Consider the following 27,172-nt stretch of genomic DNA (forward strand, 5'->3'; position numbering starts at 1 on the left):
TCTGCACATTTGTGGAGACAGGAATAGAGAATTTTGTTAATTATTTTCAGCTTTCTCCTACTTTGAAAAACTGACCAAAAGGAAAAACTAAGTTAATTGCAAATTTATAAATTCAAAATATCAACTATGGATTTTTAGATAACAATGTACAGAATAGAATACGGGAATAAGGAGTACAAAAGAATTGTGCATACACATGTAAAGTGAAAGTATTAATGAGTACGAGAGTTGAAAACTTTTCGCCAAATCGTAAATTTTCTAATTCGAATTCTCGAAATTTTGAGCATAATCAAATGAGTTGAGGGAGGCCCACTATAAGCTCATGTACCTACGTGATTTAATTTTTCCAACCTCTGGGTATCACATATGCGATGACGTTCCCGTCTGATTAAATCTCTACCATGTAAGTGAAGTTTTAAGGTTAGGAAAGAGAAAAAAGTCTTTGGAGGCCAGATGTGGTGAGTATAGTAGGAGATCAACAAATTCGAAAATTAGTTTGAAGATTGTCGAAGTACACAATACCATGACTATCCCAAAAAAGGACGTCATCACTTCTCCGGCGACTTTTCCTCATTTATAATCCACTGTCTTGACTTTTTTTCTTTTAAGGAGTGTAGTTGTAGTTCAAGGTTTCACCCATGGTATGAATCGACGCAAAACAAAGGATTCTTTCGATACTTCCAAAGTGAACAAACGCAGCAACTAACGTAGGCATATTTCTCCATTCAGTATATGGTAAATGTTTTCTTTTGATAGACCAATAGCCTCTTAAATTTCTTCGATAATATCGCTTTTTCTCTCCAGAACGCTCGTCGTGAGTAAACATGATACGGACAAGTGTAAATTCAGTTGCCCAAAATTTAACTTACTTATAAGATCGTCAAAAAGAAACTAGGCAGCAAAAATTGCTGAAATTTTAGTAACGAGAATCAACTTATCAAAATATGCTGACATATTCAGGTTTGGATCGGAACCAATCTTTAGAAACAAGCATTAAAGAGTGAACACACTGTGTACCACTACCACTAAACCAACACTTACAATTACATTGTTTGATGCACGTTTCGACAATGAAGATATCGTCTTCAGAGCCCGAAGGTAAACAGTTTACCATCGGTCGGTGTAATTGTGAGTTTTTGTGTTGTGGTGCCAGCAAAAGTGTGTGTGTGCAATATGAATATCAACAACAGCTCAAGGAGTTCCAACTTAGGAGCAACTGATTCATTTCAAAAGAATTCGAAAATTGAAAATTGAATATACATATATCACATTTTTCTTTTTTTAATATTCACGTAATGATTTTGATGACTTCTTGCAGTCTGAGAAGTATCCAATGAGTTTTAGCAGTAATTAACAAAGTCTTATTCATAATAGTTTTTTCAAGCTGGAGAAAGCTTAATTTGTACACATAATAAATTTCTTTATCTCCTCTTTTTTTTTTTTTTCTTATTAAGTACATTTACGGTAGAAATGTTCCTTTCTCATACTGTGTGGAAAATAATGATGAAGAGAGAGGATGAAAAAGCAGTGAGGTAACAGTGTTTACAAGATTCTTACCAAGCTAGTCTAGCGGCCGCCTATTGAAATTATTAAAACAAAATCATTAGTGTGCTCTTTAAAAAGAGGAACCGTGCTCATTTAATAAGAAAATATATGGAAATAGGAGAAAGAGGTTGAACGATTCTTAATTAAAGCGAGTTTATTACTTAAAACATGTCGACTATATTTTAATAAGGTAAATAAATTAATAGTACACTTTTTAATACATCTGTAGCTATAAATATGAATTCAAATACACATTTTCACAAAAAGTGAATACATATTTGAATAGTGGAAATAGCTCTAGTTAATTATGTGACCACTCAAAATTGTTTGCCATGATCTTAAAAACGCGTTATTTTTTTTTAAATAGTATATTTTGGATCTTTCAACAGCAGATATTACTCAAATATTTAAATACTTTTGTAATTGTGTTCTCACATTTGAAATTGCATTGCATTTCACTTAGCTTCGTTATTTTTAAAGTTTTGTTAGGGGCAGCCATCCTGCGGAGGTAAAAGACTAACCAATATTAATCCTTTGGTTGCAATATCTTGCACGTTATCTTGCTCGATGTAAAGCTGCCATTAGGAGTAATGAATTATTGCTAACACGGTACTACAAGTGTATAAACATAATAATTGAACGACAAATATCTATTACGCATATACTGTAAACGGTTAATTTTAAGGTTAAACTTAATGTATAAATCAAGAGTTTGCGTTGGTATTCTTCAAAAGAAGAAAATATTTTTCATCTTATAAAATATAGAGATGCTGGTTTGATTTGTTAGGTTAGATTGGAAGTGTTTAAAGTATAATTTGTTTAAATTTTCGCGTATCCTTGAGTTGACGTAAAAACCGCCCGGTGAAACAAAATATATTGAAATATAGAGGGGGCATGTACTGTTGCATTTAAAACGCTCACACTTTTTGGTATTACAATACAACATTTATTTTCTCAACCATTTGTTCACACATTACAACCATTTTGTTCCATCATGATACTCTCACCCAATATTTCTGTCAACCGTTCAAAGTTTACTTGTCTTACAAGTATTCAATGCGATCAAGATGTTGACGTCCACTATAGAGTTGTAATTTCCACTTTCTAGAAGTGATTTTCTTCTGCAGAATAATCTACGAATATCAATAGGGGAGACAAAACTTTTATCCACATTGTCTCGAAGCGTGGAAGTTGTTACATGCTTTATGAAAATTTAGGAAAATGATCGAGGTTCGATTTATCCTCGATTAGATAAATGATTTTCTTTTTGGGAAAAGTTGATGCTAGCTAGTAGGACGGCGAGTTCTCTGATAGACTGATGGCAAAATATCAAAAGTCCGATCTTGTCATGTTCATCTCGTCAAGGGATGGCGCACACGCGATTTGCAAGAATATGCTAAAAAATTAACAGAAGAAACAGTCGGCAGCATATTTAGTTGGGAGTTTAGAGAACGGCTTACACCTAATATTCCACTAGAGTTAGTAATAAGGACAATGCGACACAACACAATTTTTGAAGGTGTGGATTGAACCAAAATTTCTCGATTTAAAAAAATAGGCTCTCGCTTTACTATTGCATAGTATATTTTTAGTTAGTGAAACTATACGAATACTGAAATTTCTCCCAACTTTTTGACAAGAAACTTATGAGAAATTCAGTGTTTAATCAAATACAAATAGGTTCCCGATCATTGGTTTTTATGCGATAGAAAATATTCTAGATATTTTTGTCATAAGGTTTCTCAATAATCTGAGATTTCTTCAATTCTCCCGTATATCGGAAAATAACAATGGCACCATTCTTAACTGAAAATGCGCGTTAGAATCCTCCCTTGATAGCTACATAAAAGTTTTTGTTCCTTCCTTGCGAGTGCCATTTTAGATAACGGATTTTTCTTTTCGAGAAAAAAATATGTGGACTTTGTAGCGTCGTTTTTATATCACCAACAATTTTAGAAGGTTACGTAAAATATTATTGAGTCATTTGTGGTTCTTAATTGGAAATTTTATTTCTGAATTTATATAGTATATAATAAAATCAACAGATGTGGAATATTTTGGAATTAATTGGTAATTACCGACATTGACAGTCATTTTGTTGCCTTTGCAGTTTTTACTTGTGGGTAACAATAACATGTTCTAATAAACATTGTGATTGTGTGGTAACTAACACCTCAACTATTCCAATAATCTTGAAGTTATTTTGTAAGAAAAGTACATTTTTAAATTATTTTTTTTATTCAATAAAAATATGATAAAAATTCTCTTTCATAACAAATTTTGGGATGAATAATAAAGCAGCTTTCCGAACATTTGACTTTTGTAACATCACTGAATATTCGCCGCCTCTTAGATAGTTTTAGGTACCTTTATTGCAGTAGTACCTTCCATATCACTTGGTAGTATGACACTTCAAGTAGAAATGTTTATTGTATCCGATCTTTATCACGAGTAAGGGTCTTACTCAGTAGTAGTACCTTCAATTATTATAATTACAATTATAATTGTTTACCTAACACTCTAATATGTAAAATTCGGCACTTTGCTCAGCTTTTACACTAAGCACTTAGATAACTAACACAAAAGGCTTTGCCCTCTTCAGTCTTCTCTCTAGGTTGGTGTTGTCGAGGAGCTGTGACTCGTGACTCTTCACAAATTTAGTGGATATCTACTTCACAGTGTCTTCGAAAGGACCAGGGCGCATCAACGATGCTCCTTAGCACTTTATTTTGAAATGTTTGGATTATTTGGTGTTGTTTTCGCTGGCAGATGTCCATAGTTGAATCATGTAGGTCCCATACCGGTTTCATGATTTGTTCATATTCAAGTAGTTTATTAAAAATTAACGAGTGGATTTTTTTCTTAGCAACCAATAGACTTGCTTGTATCTAATACTTAGTTCTTCTCGTTTCTTTTTTATGTGAGGTTTCCAGCGTAACTTTGTATCTAATGTTAGCCCCAGTTTCTTTTTTAAGCTTATCCTCCATTTTTTGGTCCAATGACTAAATTTGTTAATTGAGTTGATTCCTGCTTCTTCGTGGGAATCGCCTACGATCAAAATGACTGTGACGTCTGCAAATGTGGCGATTTTCTAATTGAGGGATGTCACTAATGTTTAAGAGGTAGAGAATCAACCCAAGAACATTACCTACGCGTTGATTTTCTTTAAGTCTGAGTAAGTATTTTCTTGCTTTATTCTGAAGGCTCGTTCTCTATATAGGATTCTAACAATTTTGCATATTGGTTAGGCAAGAGTTTGTTCAGTTTGTATTTAAGCCCTTCATGCCAAACTTTGTCAAATGCCTGAGCCATGTCTAAGAAAACAGAAGAACAGACTATCCTATATACTTGATTTAATGGTCTGTGGTTTACATAGAAGTCAAAATGATACTTAAGCTAGGAGCTTTTTTCGGGTTAATATTTACTTTAATCATTGAGGATATTTCCTTTGGAGTATATGTCAAAAATAATCCTATAATTATCAAAATGACTATAAATTCAACTACTGAAATGATGTAATCTAGGAATAATTAGTATTTTAAGGTAAACAGAAACGTGTAAAGATCTTTCTCTATCTAAGTTTTCTTGTCTTTCCTACAAATTTTTTCATTTTCGTTTTATATAATATCGTATCAATATTTGATTATAATCCGTTCAGTATGAAATTCAATTGTGATATTAAATGTATTATTATGATTATTATCCGAAAAGCAATTACCCGAGCTTTGCTGGTAATATTTACCTATCCCAGGAGAGAAAATAAATGGGATTAAGTTCAACGGTAACACATTTAGAACATATGCGTTCGAAATAACCTTTTCAAATTAATTCATTGTATATTTAGTACGATAAACTTTCAATAGACAACATAGATATGCTATCTAATATATGTTTAGTTCTTTAATTGATACGTTCTTATTACTATCAAATTCTATTTCATTTTTACAAGTAATCAAATCAACTTTTCTTATATTAATCCAGCCAATGTGTATATTGTACAATTGACCATCTCTATTTTAATGGCAAAATTTTCTGTATCGATAGTACAGGTAGTATAGCAGACTTGAAATTTTTTATCCAGTGGTCGATAATAAATTTGATCTATTCATATTCGTCCCATAAAGGTCAAATTGGGTTATTGTTTATTTTAACCATTTACACCACCGTGACTGACATTCCACAAGGCTCCACTCTAGCCCCCGCTTTGGACATAATTCAATTATATGCGGACGATACCCCACTAAGTGCTTCTAGCATACGCACTCTCAGCGTCCGATCCCAAAACCTCCTGACCCAATTGGTGAATAGGTGCAAGAAGTCGTCTATTTGGAAGTGCAAATCACTCGGCTTTCAATTGTACAGTTGATCTTAACGATACTCAAAACACAGTACGGAGACGTGTCGTTCTCGTCAACACACATTGAAATAATGTAGAAATTTAGTAAAAACTTTTAGCAGAACTTGCATTGTTACAATAATGGAAGAATGAAAGTAAACGACAAAATGTGAAAAGAAAAGAGGTTTAAGATCGGAAACATCTTCAGTTAGAATAGTTTGTTACATATTGTTACACGAAACGGGGAAATAAGAGACATAATAGATATAATACTAATGTGCTGCTGTCCCCTAAGGATATACGACAGAAAACATTTTACACGGTGTTGACGAGTTCTCAAAAAATTGGGAATCAAAATCAAAAATAATCACCTAATTTAAATAATAATTGTCTGAACTAAAACAACCTTCGCAATCACTTATCCAAAACTATTACCTTACATATTCTGCGCGCTCTTTTCTCTCTATCTTCATTATACTCTCAGCGCTCTAAAGCAGTGCGACGTAAACTAACTGGAGAAGTTCACTGGATTCGGTCCAGCGCAAGCGTTGAACAGGGTGGATTAGGTCCCGAGTAAGTAATTTTTTTCTACTATCTACTACTTTAAAAGAATTAGAACTGAATAACAATACGATATACTATAATGGAATTTGTGTGATTACGTTAAGTACGGAAGTACGGACACTTAACTTTGAGGATAAAGACACGAAGACTCCAAATGCCATAGAAGGTATAGAATAGGTATATATTGTCAACAATTGTTATTAATGGTATTAAATTTTGTGAGGCATTTGAACTGGCTTTCCGCGGAAATGATAATCGTGGTAAGCTGCCCGAGATACTTTTGAAAATTGGGACATGGCGAAGACAAATTGGATTGGATTGGACTACAAAACTTCTATAATAAGGTATAAAGTTTATAATATATAAATAAAGATACTATCAACTCACTTATTTCCTCTCATAAAATTTTTAATTTTTCTCTGTTACAATTAAATTATTCTCAATTGCCAGTGAATAATAATAAGGGCTATATGTAATTATGGAGATTATATAATTCGTGACAAAAGTGGCCAAATAGAAATTACGAAATGATTATAGCTACTGCATATAGATAAGCGATAATACAATTGGCGAAGTGATTTAATCAGTTCAATCACTTCGGTTGTTTGTTACGATAGTGTAACCACTTTATATAGTTTTTCAAAAAGTCAATAAACGTTTAAATAGACTTCGGAATAGTATCAGCTTTTATTCATTGTAGGTATAATGGTGATGAATACAGCCCAAGCAGTCGTAACACGATGTAATTTTTAAAAAAACAAATTACAACTCGTTATTTAACAAGTAATCGGTTATTTTCGCAGGTCTTGCGATATTGTAACTGACTAATTGCCATTCGATGAGAAAAAAGTATCAATTAGAGCAATCCACTTTTTGCGTTTTAATCTGTACCTAAAAGTGTGACCTAAATTAACTTTTAATTTCGATTTTCTCACTCAACTGTTGAATGTATGATAATAATTGTTTTTTAAAATAAAGTTTTGTGATGCATTCAGTTCAAATTTATTATATTATATTATATATATATATATTATTTTCATTTGAGTGTGAAATAACGGAGATAATTTATTTAAAAAATGTGCTGCTTAGTTAAAATTAGTTTTTTTAAAACATAAAAAATGCTACTAAACGTTTTATTACCTCTATTTGGATGCCGCTATCTCCACTATTACATTTGGCATTCCTAGCTGCTTTCGTTAATTTCTTTTTTTCTTTGCTGTTCCTCCATACTAGAGGACCAAACCTGCAATGGACCAGATATAATTATGAATTTCCATCTATAAAAGTTGGCAATCGGAAATAAGTAACTAGTACATAACTAGATGACAGATATTAAGATTTCGTACATGGAGTTGCTGGCATAAATCACCTTTGTACTTTGGAAACACACACGCCATATTCAGCATCACTAATTTCAACAAAACCAATTTTGCTGAAACTAAGGACCAAGTTGTTGAGAAGTTCTACCGTTGTTGCTTTTCTCTTACTTCAATTATTTGCAGATTCTCGCATTTGTACAAAACAGAAGCGAAAACTAATGTTGCTTCCTTAAATTAAGTTCGACCGAATGAATTGCGAACAGTTGTCATTTTTAAATGTTATAATCGACATTTTATCATCTAATGTGCACATTAGTTTCCGAGTAAAATATATCTCGATGACGTTATAGGAATTTTGAAATTTTTTGTCACTAAGAAAAAGAAAATGTATTAGCAATCGGAATTAATCAGATGGTGCAACTCCAATGATGGAGTATGATGGGTTTATATCCACTTAAAAAGGTATAGCCAGCTCCAAGCCCGGTGCTTTCTAAATTATTAAGCCAAGTCTAATTTTTGTAGTTTGGATGCGATATTCTGTAATTTAACCTTTTAAATTACCTCCTGAATTTACTATGTGTACCTACACTTTATTAAAAGCAATCCACTTTTTATATTCAAATTTGGACTCGAAAAATCTTGGTACCGTGAGTAAAAACGATGATTTCAACAAGATATAGAAAGTGCGCTTGAGCACAAACATAATGGCCGATTACTGTTAAATATTATCGAGAAATCTTCTTTCAGCCGAATACTACAGAAAAACAACCGTATGAAAGTTTTTTTAAAAAAGAAACCGTTACTTCAATAAAAGTGAAGAATAATTAAATATTTCTAACAGTTGTATAGATATTTTGTATATTTTTGTATTTTTTCTTCAGTAAATAATAAAACTGGCTTATAAATAAAATAGATCTACGTTTTTCTATTTTTTAGTTTTTTAAGTATATTTGGAATCAACAATCTTGAAAGTTGAAAGTTAAAATTTTTAAGGCAACTTCCAAAGTGTTAAAAATACAGGCTTGTGTAATTATTCAGAAAATATTTGAAAGAAAACCCAAGAACTAGTTATTATAACAAAATTACACAGAATATATAAATGCTAAAACACTAAAACTAAAATAAGTTTGGGAATTAAATAAATACACAAAAATTTTTTGGTTATGCTATGGGGCATCCATATCACAACTATTAATGGAATATCTTGAGAAAACTTTTTAAAACTCGATGTGCACTTCATCATTTTTATATATTTAATATTTAATTCCTTAAACTCAAAAATTCATTTTCTGTATGTCACCAAATTATAAATAGCATAAAAACTGAATGGTATATCATACTAATTCAGTCCTCGAGATATCTAAATTCCAATTCATGTCAACTTATCTCTCGAAGAGGATCAGTGCTTCTTAAATAGTCAACAAAACAGATCCTTCACATCAAAATGTAAACACCAAGCATTACCACTTGTTCAAAGACTCTCCAACTGACTGATTAGTCCATCATAACAATGCCCCTAGGCACACAACTATTTTAATTCAATTTTTGGCTAAAAATGGATGGTGATGGTGTCACACGCACCTGACTTGTCTGAAATGGCCCCATACGACTTTTCTTTGTTGTCACGCTTGAAAAGAAGCACGAAAGAGCACTGATTTCATAACATTGAAGAGGTCAACCAAAATAGCTCATAAGTTTCTACAGATAAATAAGAAAAAATGTGAAAGCACCGATGGAACCGAATATTTATATATATATTTGGGTGATTTTTGGATTGGTTAAATTGTTCTAAATGCGTTTTTGCTTATAACATTGGGATTTATCTCTTAAACACATTATTGATTGTAAATAGATAGATTTATTTGAGAAACTATCAATCAACAAAATCCAATATTCTTAAAATTGTATCGATGGCTCAACCTCAACTGTCAGGCGACGACGAATGATACATTTTATCCAACTAAATACTTTTGTCGCCGAATTGATTGTTCGAACGAAAAATTTTCTCGTCTCACTGTCGAAAGTAAGCGTGAATAATATCAATCTGCACGAATAGGGTAGGTCTTTTGTTTAAATTAAGATTTCCGAATAAAGGTGTCATTTTTATAAAGTATCTTCCAGTTGAGCTCTAAGCTATTCTCTTAGATAAACGTCCATGTTAGCTATCACCTAATTATATAGAAAACGATTATTGTCAGATATCAAGCATCTTACTTCGTTGAACTTCTTCCAAGTTACAAGTTTATCGTAACTAAAACTTTCCATAATTTTCAAGAAATTAACTGCCTCACTCGCTTTTATTTGACGAACTGATTGTTTAAACTTGATCCCAATTTCAACTACTCTTCGTATCTGACAATGCTGGAAATGAGTTAAAGAAGTTTTCGAATTTAATACTTTTATTCGTACCATACTGCCTCGATTTTGATAACTAACATTAACTTTTTTGCAATTATTCTTGTAGTCAAAATAAGAAATTATACGATACGTAACTCCTATCAAATTATACCAATATAGTGTGAAAATTTAAAGGGAACGATATTTTTTATATATAATCAAGTACGATTTTTTTGTTTTAGTTTCAAGCATTAATCTAAATAGCGCATCTTTATTCATGTTGTTTTATCACAGGTGCACCTCGAAATTAGTTTAAACATTACAACGTATTAAAGAAGTAATAAACTCATATTTTACAAATTCTTTCTAAACCTCGTCTTTGTCAGTGTTTAATATTAATTTTCAACTGTGAACATTATTTGAATGAACGGTTAGCAAAAATTGCAATGGAAAAGAAATCAGACACAACTCGACCTCCTGGACGACCACCTATAAGGTGGTATGAAAGCTGGTCCTCGGCATCCCAACTACTCCTGGCAAACCCTTGATGAAAATACAGGACCTAGTCCTAACGTAAGAAGTACATTATTTAATTAACCTATTGGAATAAACGGGTTTCTGTGAAAATCTGTATTAATCGATGAAACCTTGGAAGAGTTTTAAATATTTCTCTCGTCACTGCTGAATTATACTTTTCTTTATATAGTTGGACAATTTAGTGATTGTTAATTTTCCTGGTAAACTTACTGTTACATGATTTCGTTGATACAATCTGTAAACAAGTTAGAATTTCTGGAGCCGCTGATGGTATTCAACTTCTTCTCTTCACATATGAATTAAGCTGTCCAAAATTTCACAAGCGTAAATGATGGAGCAGTTTCTCCGTACACATTTGGGAAGATGTAATGCCTATCATAAACAAATATTTAATGACAGCTAGATAATCAATTCCACTATTCAAGACTCACTTGATGTTCAACAGAACGACGTCCGAAAGACTGAAATTTTAGTGATATCTTCAGATTAAGGTCAAATATTTTTCATACAACCCCCGTACAGTGTGAAGGCAACTTTTGCCAACCAATGCTGCCTGAGCTAGTTAATCTTTCAATTAAAAAATTATAAACGAAGCGTATTTATTTGTTACAACTTTTTGCTGTTGTGCAATTATTTAAATCGTTTATCGACGAAAAATAACTGAGTTGTTATTTCAAAATTTGTTTTGTGAATTAATTGACTAATTTTAACATTTAGCGTTCAACCAGGTTTATATTGCAAAAAAAAAATGAAATGATGCTTTATATTTTCAATTTATACATACATGCTTTCACATTTGGATTATGTACATTTGTTTTAAAGTTTTGTATACAAAAAACTATTTTAATATTAGTCTAACAGTTTTTCAAGCTTCATCAGTTTTTAATTTAATTTCAAATAGCACAAATTGTGCTGATATAGTTTCTATTAAATGATAGAAACAAAGCTTGAAATCAGTATTTCCACGAGAAAAAGTGACGCGACATCAAATATATTTAGAGATTTTGCTAAATGCGGTATTCTATAGAAATTATTGATGAAAAAACTGATTAGAAAAACACATTTATCGTTAACAAAAAGCTAGAATATTTTTGTCAATATTCAACATTATCGAGGGTTGTGAATAGAAGAAATGTTAGAAGGTGCAAAACGAATCTTGCATTCATAGTTTGGAGAGGTAATTATGGCCTTTTTAGATATAAAATAACTTCTTTTTGGTACGATAAATTATAGATTTATCTAAGGATGATTAAGAGTCCAAACTCTTTTTCAAATTAGTACTGCTGGTGAACAGCTGCTTGACATATGAGGCGCTGTTGCACTGAAAGCACAAAAAGGTGGTTCTGGAATCTTTTGGTGACCGTACGTGAGATTACCGTATTGATTGATTAACATTCTTACTAAAAAAGGGTGATGGAACAGTTTTCTGGATTTCATATTATAACTTAGAATGTATTTTGGTCCAGTATTCTTGCGTGACTAGTAGATTTTTTGTTTAAATAACTTTTTCAGATAACATTGGATAACTGAATGCCAATATGTAAGAGGATTCTGTATAAAGTAACAGTATTTCTTAAAGAGGACAGTGGTAGACAGTGCTTATTCATAGGCGGTACTATAATATTGTAATTTTTTCTATAATTTTGCGGTTTCAAGTTACAGCGTTGAAGTATAGTGAATGATTCCCTAGTGTAAATGAAGCAGACAAGACTTTTGGTTTACCACCCATGTTTTGAAATATTCTACTAAACATTTGTAGATACATATGTGGTTCATACACGATGGAGCCCTTCACCACATCCCACAATGGATTTAAGGGCTATAAAAACTTGTTATATACAACACTGGCAAACGTAAGGAACGAAATGATCGATAGAATAAAATTCTATAAGGCAGAACCTTGGAATGCTCTTCCAAGTGCAAAGAAATATCCTCCCTAGATTCAAATTCAACTTTTTTCTTATGCAAGTAACACGATGTTCGTTAGAAATGTTTGATTGTGTTCAGATACCTCCTGTAAATATTTTCAATAAATAATTACAATTCATGATAATTTTCTTGAGAATGTCTCTTTATTGCGAACGGTTTTCTTGGCGTGTACAACGATTTAAAAAACTACATATCTCCTAAACCATAAATTTTATCAAATAAAATAAAGAGAACCTTGAAAAATCGATTGAAAAATTCATTTTTACCATCTTTAGATTGTACAGGTTATCCCTGTAAAAGTTACGGATTGTTAACCATTGGGCAAGAGCCGCCCCTGGCCTTCAGATAGTTTTGTAGAATTATTTATTGCGTCACAAACACTACATGGATATGCGTAATCATCCATTAAAATTCATAATGTTCCAATGTATAATTTAGGCTAATAACTTTAGGGTCGTACGACAAAAATTTTTTCACAGCATTATTTTGACGTCATCTTCTAACTACCGAATGTTCTGCATCAAGTCCCTGTATAATACTTTATCAAATTTTGAATTAAGAATAAAATCTATAATGTGTTGGTTTACTAGGTGAGTACGCGTTCCATGCTTGCAATATTTGATTGAGAATAGATTCGGAACATCACAGCTTGAAAGGAATTTGAGCTCATTCTTTTTCAATTTAAAAGTTTCGACAAACTTCATTATGAATGATTGCATATTTTAATAATTTAGGGGAACTATAAGGAAGACGATTTGGTAGTGAAACGTTTCTGAAAATTGATCAGTGAGTCTAACAAGTTTCTAGTAATCCAGTAATCTGGACGATAAACAAGTTATATCTCAGTACAGTGTTGGTTAATACAGTGTTTGTACATATTTCACATTTCTTAATACGTGTAAAACGTAGTGGAAGTGGGGAAGTATGCTCTTATGGGAAACGCCACTCCGGTCCTGCTTATTGATTACATTGATGACCGAACCTGTCAAATATATTTCATATGTTACAGTTAACTTTGGATGGAACCTTTACGTTGCCTTTCATTTTTAATTAATTTTAACAGTATAAATTCATTTATAAACTAATCTGGAAATTCGGATATCGTTGAAAGCTTTTTACCTGAATAACATTTCTTGGAAGCTAGCTAATAAAGAAAAGCCGAGATTTAATCTTGAGATAAGAAAGACAGCGAATAAACGTATCAAATAACTCAATATCGTCATTATGTCGAATAGAAAAATCATTTTAATCTATTCTACCATCGAAACTGCGCATAAACTGAACAAATTGGTTTGGTGGGGGGATACTTCTCCCACTAAAACCGTAAACTCCTATCATGAATACATAAATAAAAAAGGAACTAACCTAATGTGAATAATATGTTATAAACTTACCCGAAAGTAATAGTAAAACTCACAAGATAACGTAAACTAGCATTTTAGAACAAACATAATTATTCTTACTTGTATTTTTGTTCGATGGCGGCATTGGAGGCGGCAGACGTCGCTTGTTGCTCGCCCGTCGAATCGTCGACATCGTCGTCTAGTGTGGGAATCCTAGGTGGCGTGGGGGATGCCGGTGGATCGATCCTACACGTGGCCGTCGCAGGCGGCACGTGAGAGGGCATTGACATCTCTTCGGATGGATCGCACAGATCCAGAGAGGGTGGCGGCGATGAAACTAGATCATCTTTCTCTAAATCGATAATTTTCGATTTTCTTTGATGGTGAAAGTGCAACGAGAATGTTTTTCGGAATTTTTGGATAACGCTTTCCGTTTCTCGGCTTGAAGCTGCAACAAAATTTTATATTCGGAGTTAAAAAAAAAATCCAACTACTTATGGATGATTTAGAACCAATGTAACAACCTCATACTATAAGTTATACTAAAAAAAAGATGTATTCTGTTAATTGGTTGAACTGAACTGAAAATTACCATAAATTATTTTTCCACGGATCTCATATTAAGCTAATGAAATTTTGATTCATTGTAGATATTAAATCTCCACTGTTAAAGAGATTTCCGACGCCTTTTCGACGTTTAGAACTACAACTTTGAGAGAACTAAGAGTAACCCCCGAAAAACTTTAATTTATTAAAGTTTTAACACTTATTTTCATTAATTTCACTCGTTGAAAAGTATCAGTACTTATTCTGATGAAATTACTGCTCAGCTCAATTATTGTCAGATTGAACTGATACAAAAACTGTCGATCAAGGGTATTTCTAAAATTTTTCATAATCAACGTGGCGACAAAACAAGAGAAAGGAGTGAAACGCGTCAACGTGTCGAAGGAGACAAGTTTTTATTTAGCGACTTTTCGGAGATTGCCAACACTAAAAGTATTCCGTCCTATGGAATGATTTCAAATGTTTTTTGCTTTCGAAAATGAGCTAATGAATATGGAGGATGCTGAACGTTCAAGACCGTCATTTACTGTAAACATTTCAGAAAAAATTAATAAAATTCGTATTGTCTTTGTATTCAGCTACATGAGATAGCTGATAAGGTAAATATTTCAATCGAAGGGTAGGTAATATTTTTCTAGGTTCTATATGAAAAAGGTATCTGCAAGGTGATTGCAGTGATTGCTGGATGTCGATCAAAAGCTCCTTCACAGACATTCCGCAATAGATGAAACTTGGTATACTATTATACCCCACCAAAAAGTACATTCGCAACAGACTTTTATGCTGATATTGATACGTTTTGATATAGAATCTCAGAAAAAACAAAGATATGAAAGGAAGAAGTTTTTCTCTGCGAAGACAATGAGCTATTTCTATCTATTTTATCCTTGCAAATAAATTAGTCGAATTTTGTTACGAGTAAGGCTTTCTTCCGTCATATTAACTTTGTATGGCTGTCTCTGATTAGTTTCTGTTCCCAAACGCATATGTTGTGGACCTCACAATAAATATAAAAGTTATTATGGGTGTTTAGTGAAGTATTAGATGAAGTATTAATTAACGAATGTACCGAAGATGCCAATATTAGTTACCGAAAGTTAATACTCACATTTCTCTATTGGAATATTTGGTGAATGCGCATGTTTTCCCGAATATGGCGAAGGTAATATGTTAAATCCCTTACGTAATTCTTATTTACGTGATTAAGACGATTAAGTTACAGCAACATTACTTTTCGCATTTTGAATGAAAAAAAAAACGATGTGCATGGCAGCTGTTGTTTTTATTACTTAACCTAACTTCTGAGAAATCATAATCACAAAAGATCTATTTAAGTTATGGTCGTAAGTAGAAATAAAAGGAATATTAATAGTTATCTTAATCCGATCTTGTCAACTGAGGGTGATACGTCACATACTTTCAGAATGTGTTGCTCTATATGAATCCAAAATAAGTTACCCGGTCGTGTCTAAAATTGATTTCTCAAAGAAGATGGATTGGAGAAGCTGCTATAGTTTTTACATATAGCATCCAAGAAATTTTACTTCATAATATTAGAATGTTTTTGAAAATTTGAATCAACTAAACATTAATTTGTATTTGGATATTTTTTTGTGTTGAGGTTTTGTTATTTTTTTAATCGAAAAGTTGTTTTAAATTTGGCAATTTCCAGACACTGTCAATTTTGTACTTATCGTAAATATATCGCAAACCATTTTTGAGATACACGTGCAGCCATTACTATACTAGATATTATCATCATCATCAGTTTAATAATAAGTGGATGCACATTCTCTCTATTAAATTTTATTTTTTCAGTGTATTTTATTGTCTGTATCCAAACATCAGGATTCACTATTTGTAAAGCATTTTACCACACAGCTAGTGCTTTTTCTGGCAGAGTTTCATCAGTGCCCACAAATATTTTCAGTAAGATTGAATAGAAGATAGTTAGAAATAGACTCAAGTTTCTTAAGATATTCCATAATTTGATAATCTTTCAGTTTTTCAACTTTTTGAAATATTATACTGATTATTTCAATTTTAACATAACAAATACTTTTCGCCGTGGTAATCCCATCTCGTGTCTTTATCAAAAATACAATTACGGCTTCCGTAATAAATCTAGAATATCAGACTCAGAATCAAATTACTCAACTCAACATTACATTCAAACTTTTCGCAAATTGTATAAATTTATATTATCGATATAATATAATTTTGAACAGGATTATTACAAAACCACCAAATAAAACTAGAATGATTTCAATGACAATAAATAAATGTAAACAAACAATGATAAATCTTTTGATAATATTGCTGGAAAGATCATGAAGTGTTAGGACGTTAGATTGACACCTCTTCGGATAGATCGCACAGCTCCAGATAGTGTGGCGGTAATGAAACTAGACCATTTATCAAATTTTTACGCATATAGCCTGTTTTTAAATTAAGAAAACTGATTTGAATTTAAGTTAGCAATTCTGCAGATTTCAAATTGATCAAATCTCAGCCGGTTTTACTCACCGTTTTCGATTTATACAATTATGATTGATAATTGTCTAAATTGTAAACAAATAGCGTTCATTTTGTACTTTCTTACGTTCTTATTAATCTTTCATTAAAATATAAAAATAGTTCTTGTCAGGACTAATTTGAAAATGGAGTCGATATAAGAATTTTAAGCCGTAACGTAAAACGTTGTCAATTTGTATAAACAAAACTTTGAATAGCGCGTTTTTAGTATAAAATTAACGGATACAAATTTTATTTTTTAGGAGTTGCTAGATCGACTGTGTTTCGAAACAGAAAGAGTATTTTGATAGAATGCAACGATATGGTAAGATGGAAAAGGAAAACCTAAGATCTATCAACAATGTAGGCGAGTACAGATACTCATTTATTGATGAAATATGACTAAATGAAGGTCATACAAATTACAAAATATGGATAAATATATCTATTCGATATAAAAAAAGATGCTTTCTTTAAAAGCATTCGTCTGCAGGTCGAAAAATACATCTGAAAAGGCAAACGTTTAATAATCTTCATGCGGGATCTTAGCATAGATTTGTTAAAAATATATTGCTAATATTTGGAAGTGAAAAAATTGTAGATTATCATAATGTTAGGAAAATTGGTTTTCCGAATTTCTGAAAAAATTGCCAGACGGTGATGTAATTGTAATGAACAATGCCTCTTACCACAGCTGTAGGGTAAAAAAGGTTCCAACAAAACCTACATTAGAAAAAGATATGCAAAAATGTATGTCATTGTGAATTGAGCCTCACAGAATTGATTTGGTCTCAAGTAAAAAATTAATTGGCAGCCAAAAATACTACTTTTAAACTAACAGATGTAAAGGATCTTCCAATGCAATCCTTGGAAAATGTGATAAACATTTACTAGTAAATTTGTTGCAAATGTCGAAAAAGAAGAAGATGAAATGTTCAAGTTCAATGATCTTATAGAAAATGATAATTGTTTCTTTTTTTAGAAATGATAGTGAGACAGATTTTCAATGATTAATTATCTATAACTTTATATGATTTTATTTAGTATTTTAGTTTTAACAAATAATAGGCGATGCAATTAAATGTTGTGATATACTGAAAAATGTTTATTTGTTACAAATAATGTTTAATTAATAATGATGCAAATAGTTCAATGATTAAACAAGTTTTATAGGTACCACATCTGATTTCCAAGTAGTTAAATTACTTTTTTCAGAATAATAGGTTTTCTGTAGGAAAATAATCCCTTTTTCATACCATTTCTAGTTCTATATAGGTACCGAATCTTACTACGAAATATTCTATAAAATATTCTGCTAAACTATATAACACATAGAGATTTTTGATGATTTTTTTCTATTTTCGAATCATATTCTTGTAGTTGTGATGAAACAGTTTCTTAACCAATTTCAGACCTAACCAATTTTTTATTCAACTGATCTTCATTTCTGATATAGCTCAATTTTCCAAGAATAAACATCCTCTGCTCTCGAAATAATGCAGTATTCGTCTAATTGTGATTCCTTCATTCTGGATTATTTACCATTGATCAGAAAAAACTCAGATCTTACCTTTGTTTTAAAATTTGCTTTATCAATAATTAAAAAAACTTTTCAAAACTCTATGGGTCACCAAATTTGACAACTGTTATTAACTTCCTTACAAACGACTCTGAAATTCTTTATAGTTTCAATTTTACAATTCGTTGTATTTTTCTGTCTTTTTCCAATTTCCATAATATACAATCCCTCTTTTATCGTGTTTTTATTAGGTAAATTATTATCTAGTTTGTAGTTCGTTATTTCCAGACTATATAATTTTAGTATAACTAGTATTTTTAGTGATTTTTAGTGGTGTGATTCAGGTTTCCTGATTTGAAAATAGGGTATAGTTTCTTATTTGTTATCTTTTTGACTACAGAATCATTAAAAATGTCGTCATCGTGTTTTTAACGTCAGAATAATTCATTTTTCGATTGTTTTATTGTTATTTCTTATATAAGCACTACTTTGTAAATAGAATTTTTAAAACCTTTTTTTTTTTTATTTAAAAGTTCCAACCCAATAGCGATTTTTGGCAGAAAATGTCAGGTAAACGTAACAGGTGAACTGGTACCTTTACCTTCAGTCCCGAAGACGATAACTTAGTTATCGAAACGCGCGTCAGACAATATCGAATATCGCCAACGGTTCCAGAAATTCCAACTTAATTAGATCAGATTATTCATCGAAATCAGGTAAAGAACACAGACTAATAAACAATTGTACATATACTAAGTTGTAATTTCCGGAACGGTGATATTTCATACTTAACACACTATTAATTACAACCACTACACCAACACTCAAAATTACACCGACGCGACGCCCGTTTCTATCACCAAGTTAAACGCCCGTCAGACAGTATAATCGTGATTGTTGGTGTTGTGGCAATAATAAGTAGTGTGTTAATTACTTGTACATATGTTTTCAGAATATTAAACAAAATGCTAGTGCTAGAAACATCTTAAAATGAACATAGACCAAACTTAGAAAGTAATCTCTTTATGAGTACGTTATCATTAAAGCTTTTACTCCATTGAGTAGGTAGTTGAATAAAACAAAAATTATGCTAGACTCTTCACAAAAGCTCAAGAGCGTTTATTTAATTCCAAAAAAAAAAAACATTACATTACATGATCCGATTTCATTGAAAGTGTTCTTTTAGTGAACAATTTTAACAGAACTAAATATGACACGCCACCAACCGCAAAAATAATATTAGCGCCTGCAACTTAAAAATTTATCTCTAACAAAACTTATGAATTGGGCAGCCCTAATAGGTTTTGAAAAAAGCCTTTGTTTTCTTCATTTAAGAGAGGTATCACAACTTCCAGGTTTTCCTTTTTTTTTTAATCGGAAATGCGGCTTCAATACTCAACCTGTGGCACGATCATATTTTGGAGTGTTTGAACATTGACATGTTTTTTGAAAACATTTATTGTTCTCCAAACCTCTATTTCATTTAAAGTGTTTCTAGTCTTAGCTTGGCCCAGATTTTCAGCTGATATCCGAATTCATTGGACTGTCGAAAACTGAAGTTTTGTTGTACTTAAATTAAAAGTAGATGCACTTTTGAAATAAAAAAAATCCTCAGGTTACATCCGAGTAACGACAAAGGGATTATGCGGAGTAACAGTTGCATTTTTTAACCCTTTTTCGTTGTTCAATTTGGACGAATTCCAGATCGCAACTTAAAAAGGAATGACCGCTTACCAAAAATTTTTGATTCACTTTTTGGAAATAGCCTTTAGCTATCACGATTATTTAATTTATTTTTGTTTCCTCCGCCGCAATTATCGCTCCATAGGGTTAACTTTGATTTCCTTGTTAGTCCAATAGTTACAGCAATTTCGTTTCCCCCGCGACGCGAGATACCTTCATGTTATAAAAACGTAACTCCTTTATTGGTGTCCCCAACATGAATGCCGAAATTTTTGCAGGATTGCTGGAGTAAATAGAAAATAGAAAAAGTGGTAGTACCTGTAGAAGATCCACCGATATCGTGCATAACTCGGATGATAGCAGCTGGTAATTTTTAATTTTCCTTGGTCTTTCGATGATGTTGCTCAAATTTGTTATTAATCTGGGAATCATTTGGATTACTTTCAAACTGCATATGCAGTAAATCATAAGTCTGACAAGTATCGCTACGAGGATGGTGGAAACGTAAATTTGGATGGTTTGTCTTGAAAGCTTAGTATAATCGATGCACGTTAAGATCTTGACTACAGGCTACTCTTAGACCTTTTATAGTGACCCTCATCTTTAGGAAAAGAAGAAATGTGTTCACCTACTAGGTCCTCGTTTTGTCTGGAAACAATTCAACAAAAACCACTTGAATGGGTACAAATCAGTACTTCGACCAGTCTTTTTACATTTTAGTGAAGGCTCACTCAATAGTAAAATTCAAGCAGCAGAGTAGCAATTAAAAAACATTTACCTGATAATTGCTTGCGCATTCCGGAAGTTTTGTTCTCTGAGGTAGTAGAATGACAAACTGACTGTTCAGTATCTTCAGCCGTTCTTCTGAAAAAAAAAATTATTCTAGATAATGCCAAATATTGTGGAATTTTGCTAAAAAAAAATAATATTCAGGGTTTCCGTCTGTTAGTATTTTCGAAAAAGAATATATTTTGGTGCGGTAAACTAATTTTTCAATTATTATTCGTATTACATTTTTTTTCAGTCTGCGTCGTTGTTTGATTTTTTTGATCCGTAATATCGCGACAAAATTGTGACTTGAATTATTGAAATTTCAAATACTGAAGATAAACAAACATTAGTTGTGTTAAATTAGAACTAAGTAATTTCCACGGGAAAATGTTTATTAATATTTTGGCATTAAGCTTTTTATTTTATTTTATTTTATTTTTATTTATTTATTAAGTTTCATCTATAGTAACAATTCGGTTTAAGAAATCTACGTCGTTTTCAAATCGAGCACAGATCGAACGCTTTTGGTCAACATTCATACATTTGGGTATCCATTTTACAGCAATTTTTCTCATGTCCAAATTGACGTGAACTATATGATGAACGCGTTGTTTGAAACATTCAGTGCTTCAGATATCCAGCTAGCCCAATTTGACGGTCTAATAAAATCATATCATGAATTGCATCGATATTTTCGGGGACTGACACAGAAACTGGCCTTCCCGATCGGTCATCAACTTCAATAGAAAATTTACCTCTTTTGAAGCTTGCAGTCCAATTTTTCACGAAGGACATTGATCACCAAGGGTATTAATCATATCTTCGTAAATCTGCTTATCTCTTAACCCTTTTAAATACAGGTACTTGATGATGGCTCGATATTCCAGTTTTTCGATTTTCACAATTTCGGTGGACATCTTTTAATTTATTAATTTATTGCGTAACTCTAGTTTACTTTTTTAACGTCAAACTTTACACTGACACTTCTACTAATTTATTGTTCGTTGTTATGGTAACGCAATATTTTGTTTATGCACGGAACTGGTCTAGGATAACTAGATACCAATACGTCCTCGTACTTGAACAGTAATTCTGTTTGTACTGTGACCAGAATTATTTAATAATACAGAATGTTCATATCCTGTTATTTATATCATATTATCATTATATAATAATCCAACTGACAATTGATATTTTGAATACGATTAAAAGTTATCGATTTTTAACACTTCGTAATCGCTTATATTATTCTTGATGTTCAATTACCGATTGGAGTGGAAACTCTTCTCCGCCGCCAGGGAAATTGAATATAAATATTTAACTCAGGAATATAAATGGTTTATAAGGATACTTAGGATAAAGTGGGGAGTAATAAAATTGCACACCTTTTATAATTTTAATGAGATTATACTGTTTCGCTATACGAATTTAGTAAGTAATGTGTATGATCAAATTACGTAAAAAGGTATTTAATGGGTGATACAAAACAGAAATAAAGGAAGTATGTGTGCAAGAGAGCATGAAATTTAATATAAAATATTTTTTGTGAATGATGGTATATATATATATATATATATACTTGTAGATAGATAATAGAAGTCGTTGAACTGCTGTGTTCACTGCTAATTTTTTTTAATGGTTTAACTACTCGTATTTATAACATTAAACTGACAGGTATAAGATTTTTTTTTTCTAATTTGTGTATACTTTTATGTTAGAGGAATAGAATAACCGACAACTTCACGATATGTTATGAAGAAATTCTTCATTGCACCCTTCTTAACGAGAGATTGAATTATACCAGGAATTGCCAACTTCTAGCATGATTGCTTCAGGAGGAAAACTACCAGGAGAAATGGAAAAAAAAAAAAATAAGAATGAGAGAAGCGGGTGGAGAAAGTGCAAATATTTTAAGTTACCAATTCTCAATAGTCGACAACTACATGTTTAGTTCTCAGAAACTAAATATTATCATTCCATTCTGTGGACGTTTATATCACTTGGATTACACCATTTTCAAAGAAAAAACGACCAAATAAATTACTGTTTTCTTTATTTTATTTTTTTAATAGTATAGTTCCAGGAGTTGATGCAAAAAATTCGGGAGTTAGTATATGACGTGAAAATAATGCTGTGATATAAAAAAATTTCTTATACGACCTCTCGTTTCTGAGTTATAGTCCTATTAAGTTGCGAAATTAAGACTTATATTTGAGTATATTTTCTAAATTATACATTTGAACATTATGAATTTTTAATGGATGATTACGTATGTCTAAGTAGTATGTTTGACGGAATGAATAATTCTACACTATTATCTGAAGGCCAGGTGTGCCTTATGCCAAATGTTAACAATCCGCAACTTTTACAGAGACAACCTGTACACTCTGAAGATAACAAAAATGAATTTTTCAATCGATATTTCAACAAAAATCTACTTTTTCTTCAACTATATAAAATTGGCCCACTAATACTTATTTTTTCATGACGACACTGTTTTTTAAACCACTTTAGTAATCACTGTTCCAAGTAGAGAAACTCGGGAATTCGCCGTCTTTTGCACGGTAAGCTCTGATCACTCTTTGATCAACTTTTTTTGTGATATCTTCTTCATTCTTCATCTTTTATCATGGAACAAAATTTATTTATTCTCACGGGATGTTTTGCACCTATGCCATTTTGTAAATTGAAAAAAGCGTGTTCGTGCACGATCGAGCTATGAATATTCTTGGTAAAATATTCCGGTGACTGTGAAATTCCGGTTTTATTATCGAGTGATTTCATTCAACCGAAATCAAATCTTCCTTGTCATCTTGATATATCTAGACAGTTTTTGATGAATATGGTATACGGCATCATAGGGTACACTTTATCAAAATATTGATTATTTCAATTTCTTTGACAACTGTTCAAAATAAACTAACAAATTATTTTCTAAACAGGAATTCACTTTGTCTTGCATTTTCCAAACAAAAAAGTTACTGTCAGAGATTCAATATCTTCGTTTGGAAAACGTGCGGTTCAATTTGTCATGGAACAATTCTTGGTTGGCTTGAATAATAATAGTGTGAAATTACTTATCTCGGTAATGCTGTTTAAGAACGTACGGAGGCGATGAAACATTTCATAGCATTGGTTAAAAAATATTTGTATGAGAAAATTTCCCGAACCCACACAGAAAAAAAAGGATAAAAGTTTTTTTTAATTATTGTATTTGTAAATTTGAGTTTAGTTTCATTATATAATAGTGTTCGTTATATGTGTTATAGTCATTCTATAATAACCGCTTAACTGATGAAATTAATTTTAATCAGTCTTCAATACAAATCCAAAAGCGTGCTGCCGTACAACATTTGTAATTGTTAGGTTCTTAAGCGCATCATGTTGCATTTTCCTTGAGTGAAATCAAAGTACTTATGCTACTGCCATCCAGGAATTTTATTTGTAGCTTAAGACGAAGATTATAGTTTTCTGTAGTAACAACTTCTTGTTGCAATTAGCAGGCAAATTATGTGGAAACGAAGATAACTTCACATTACTGGTTAACTATAATATTCTCAATTCTCAGCCGTTAAATTTGTTTCAGCGGATATGAGATTAGAACAAAGTCATTGCTATGGTTTTCTAAATCGGTATGTGTTACTTGAATGTGGAAATATTATTAATTTAAAGTTATGTTAGAAGGATTATAATTTAATCGGATGTCGCGAATAATTATCGACTGATTGAAGAGATTCCGATCTACTATCGTAGTTTCAAGTATATTGGATATATATATATATATATATGCGATACGAAGCCAAATATTTTTTGTTGGTATTTCCGAGTTTAGATTGCAATAATACAAATTCCTGCCGAATACATGCACAGAAGCGAATTTCTAGTTTTAAACCAATACACGTTTATAGGATTTCCAAAATCATTCATTTTGAATTATTTGCAATATCAATATTATTTAATTGAAACGTAATAATGAGCACATGTTACGATATTTTTTGTTCATATGGGAATATTAATATAATATTGATGATTGAACATTTTCAAGGCAATTCATGAAATTATGATTGTATAAATATAGAACAAAATGGATATAATTTGGATTGATATGAAGATGAAAACACAATTTCACGTTTACTGAACACTATATGCAACAATTTGATCACGAAGCGAGGCTTGAATAGCAAGAAAGAAACTAAAATAATAGCTATGAGAAAATTGAAATTTTCAAGCTGTGAATCGGATCTGAAATAAGAGGGTAGTACCGAAGTAAGGTTCTCATGAATTTCACGATTAGAAAACATTGTTTATCGTTATTAAAATATATACATAGTTTTTTTGACACACTTTTGTAAACGGTAGTTCAGCTTTTTTATTTCTTAGTCGAAGAAATCGCTCTTAAAGCGTTTACTACTTGTTCCTTTAGCTTGGGGAAGAGATGATAATCGCTGGGGGCTAAGTCCGGGGGTGGCGCTTCCTAAGCCCCTTCCTTTTTATGAATAGCGTGGGGTAGCGGTTTGCTCGCCGGAGTTTGGTCAATATTCATAATATTTGTCGTCCCAAGTTCCATGAAATCGATGAGAAGTACCCCATTTCCATCCCACAGTAGTATTAACCTTTCCTGTCGATTATGTTTAATCGAATTTCTTTGTTGGCGGTGAACCAGAATCACTGACCAGATTATTGTTTTGGTTCGGGGGTGTAAAGAAACCTAAAAAAACCTACCCTCTCACATTGTTGAAGTAATTTGCGAGTACATTCAAGATATTGCTCCTTGTGTCTGTCCATCAGTCAGCATCCAGCGGAATCAGCGAGCACATATCTTGCGAGAACCCAACACGTCTGTGAAAATTCTTTCAATGTGCCTTGGGAACATTCAGAAATGCTTTTAACAAGTTCACGGGTAGTGACCCTCCGATCTTTAAGTAGTTCAATGTTAATCTTCTGTACAATCGCTTCTGAAACCGGCGGTCTTCAACTCTGTTCGTTATGCCTACTACTACGACCCTCAGCAGAAGTCCTGCATCAATTGCGGACGTAGCGAACGGTCATGTATGGTAACCATAAATCTCAGTCAGCTTCCGATGAATCTCCACAGGCGATATGTATACAAACCGAATTATTGCCGAACTTCGCACTTGGCGTGGGAGCGGCAATCGACACTTCCATCTCTGATGTCTGCTAGCGATTAAAAAGAGACGTAGCGAATCGCGGACGGAAGGGATCAAGAGTTGAAAAAGATGTTCCGTGTGACATGTTCATGCTCATAAATTGAGCAAGCACGCGATCCGTGAAAAAAATGATTAGGTTTGCACACTGTGTAATTTTATATACCTACGTGGATTGGATTATACTCACTTTTCTTCGGAGCTGGATGCTTCTAAAAGCTGAGGGGTGGAGGTGGCTTTAGGACGTCTGCTCGTAGTACTGCCCACCGGAGACCTGCGACGGTTGTTCTCATGGAGCGGCTGAAACAATAACAACGAAATGTATTATTGGTAAAAATAAAGAATTCGGACAACACGCGATGAATTTGATCGGAGATTCGAATAACTGCTTTATTGTGACCCAAACGAAAATACAGTCATCATATTGAATTAAAGAAAAGAGTCGATGAAGTATAAGTGCAGGGAATATATTATGGAAAATAATTTGGTCAGAGAAAAAATGTTTTCTTTTCAAACAAACAACAAAATGAAAGGCTGTATAAAAAAATGGTTCGGTCAAACAAAGGAGGTATTAGAACAAAGCAAAATACAAGAAAACCTACTATCAAAGATAAGGGATCTCAGTACAATGTATTTAACAAAAACGTCAGATGGGGATATCAACCCAAAATTAATTTCTATTAAAGCAGGAACAAATAACTGCTAGGTAAAGAAAACAAAATAAATGAAAGCTTTGGAGATAGAAATGAGTAAGTGTATAGGGTCGAATATGATGAAAACAGCGAAATATTAACTTTGGAATGCAGAGTTGGAGAGGAACGTCTTAAAAGGATAGTTAACGATTTTTTTGAGTACTATTTAGATTCGAAAGTCAATGCCAAATAAATTTGTCTTGTACATGAAAAGGCCTACCGAATTATGAAAATTATCGTAGAATTTCACTTTTAAGCACTACTAAATGATAATGATGATGATGATGATGATTATAATGAATCTATTAACTCACATTGTTGAAAAAACAACAGGAGACTGTTAGTGTAGCT

The 27,172-nt window shown here is 32.1% G+C and overlaps 1 protein-coding gene across 3 annotated transcripts in view; it reads right to left on the minus strand.

Moving 5' to 3' along the window:
* The window catches only part of LOC130896213 (mucin-2), a 275,551-nt gene that overhangs the window by 60,475 nt on the left and 187,904 nt on the right, over positions 1-27,172 (minus strand). For 2 of the 3 annotated variants that reach the window (XM_057804150.1, XM_057804148.1), the window contains exons 15-18: positions 26,320-26,429; positions 20,972-21,057; positions 14,031-14,358; positions 7,586-7,688 (exon numbers count right to left, since the gene is read on the minus strand). In XM_057804150.1, the coding sequence (XP_057660133.1) occupies positions 7,586-7,688; positions 14,031-14,358; positions 20,972-21,057; positions 26,320-26,429 (627 nt within the window). The remainder of the gene's footprint in view (positions 1-7,585; positions 7,689-14,030; positions 14,359-20,971; positions 21,058-26,319; positions 26,430-27,172) is intronic. The other variant, XM_057804149.1, reaches the window with a different exon arrangement.

The sequence above is a fragment of the Diorhabda carinulata genome, chromosome 7 (assembly GCF_026250575.1).
Source record: "Diorhabda carinulata isolate Delta chromosome 7, icDioCari1.1, whole genome shotgun sequence".
NCBI lineage: Eukaryota > Metazoa > Arthropoda > Insecta > Coleoptera > Chrysomelidae > Diorhabda > Diorhabda carinulata.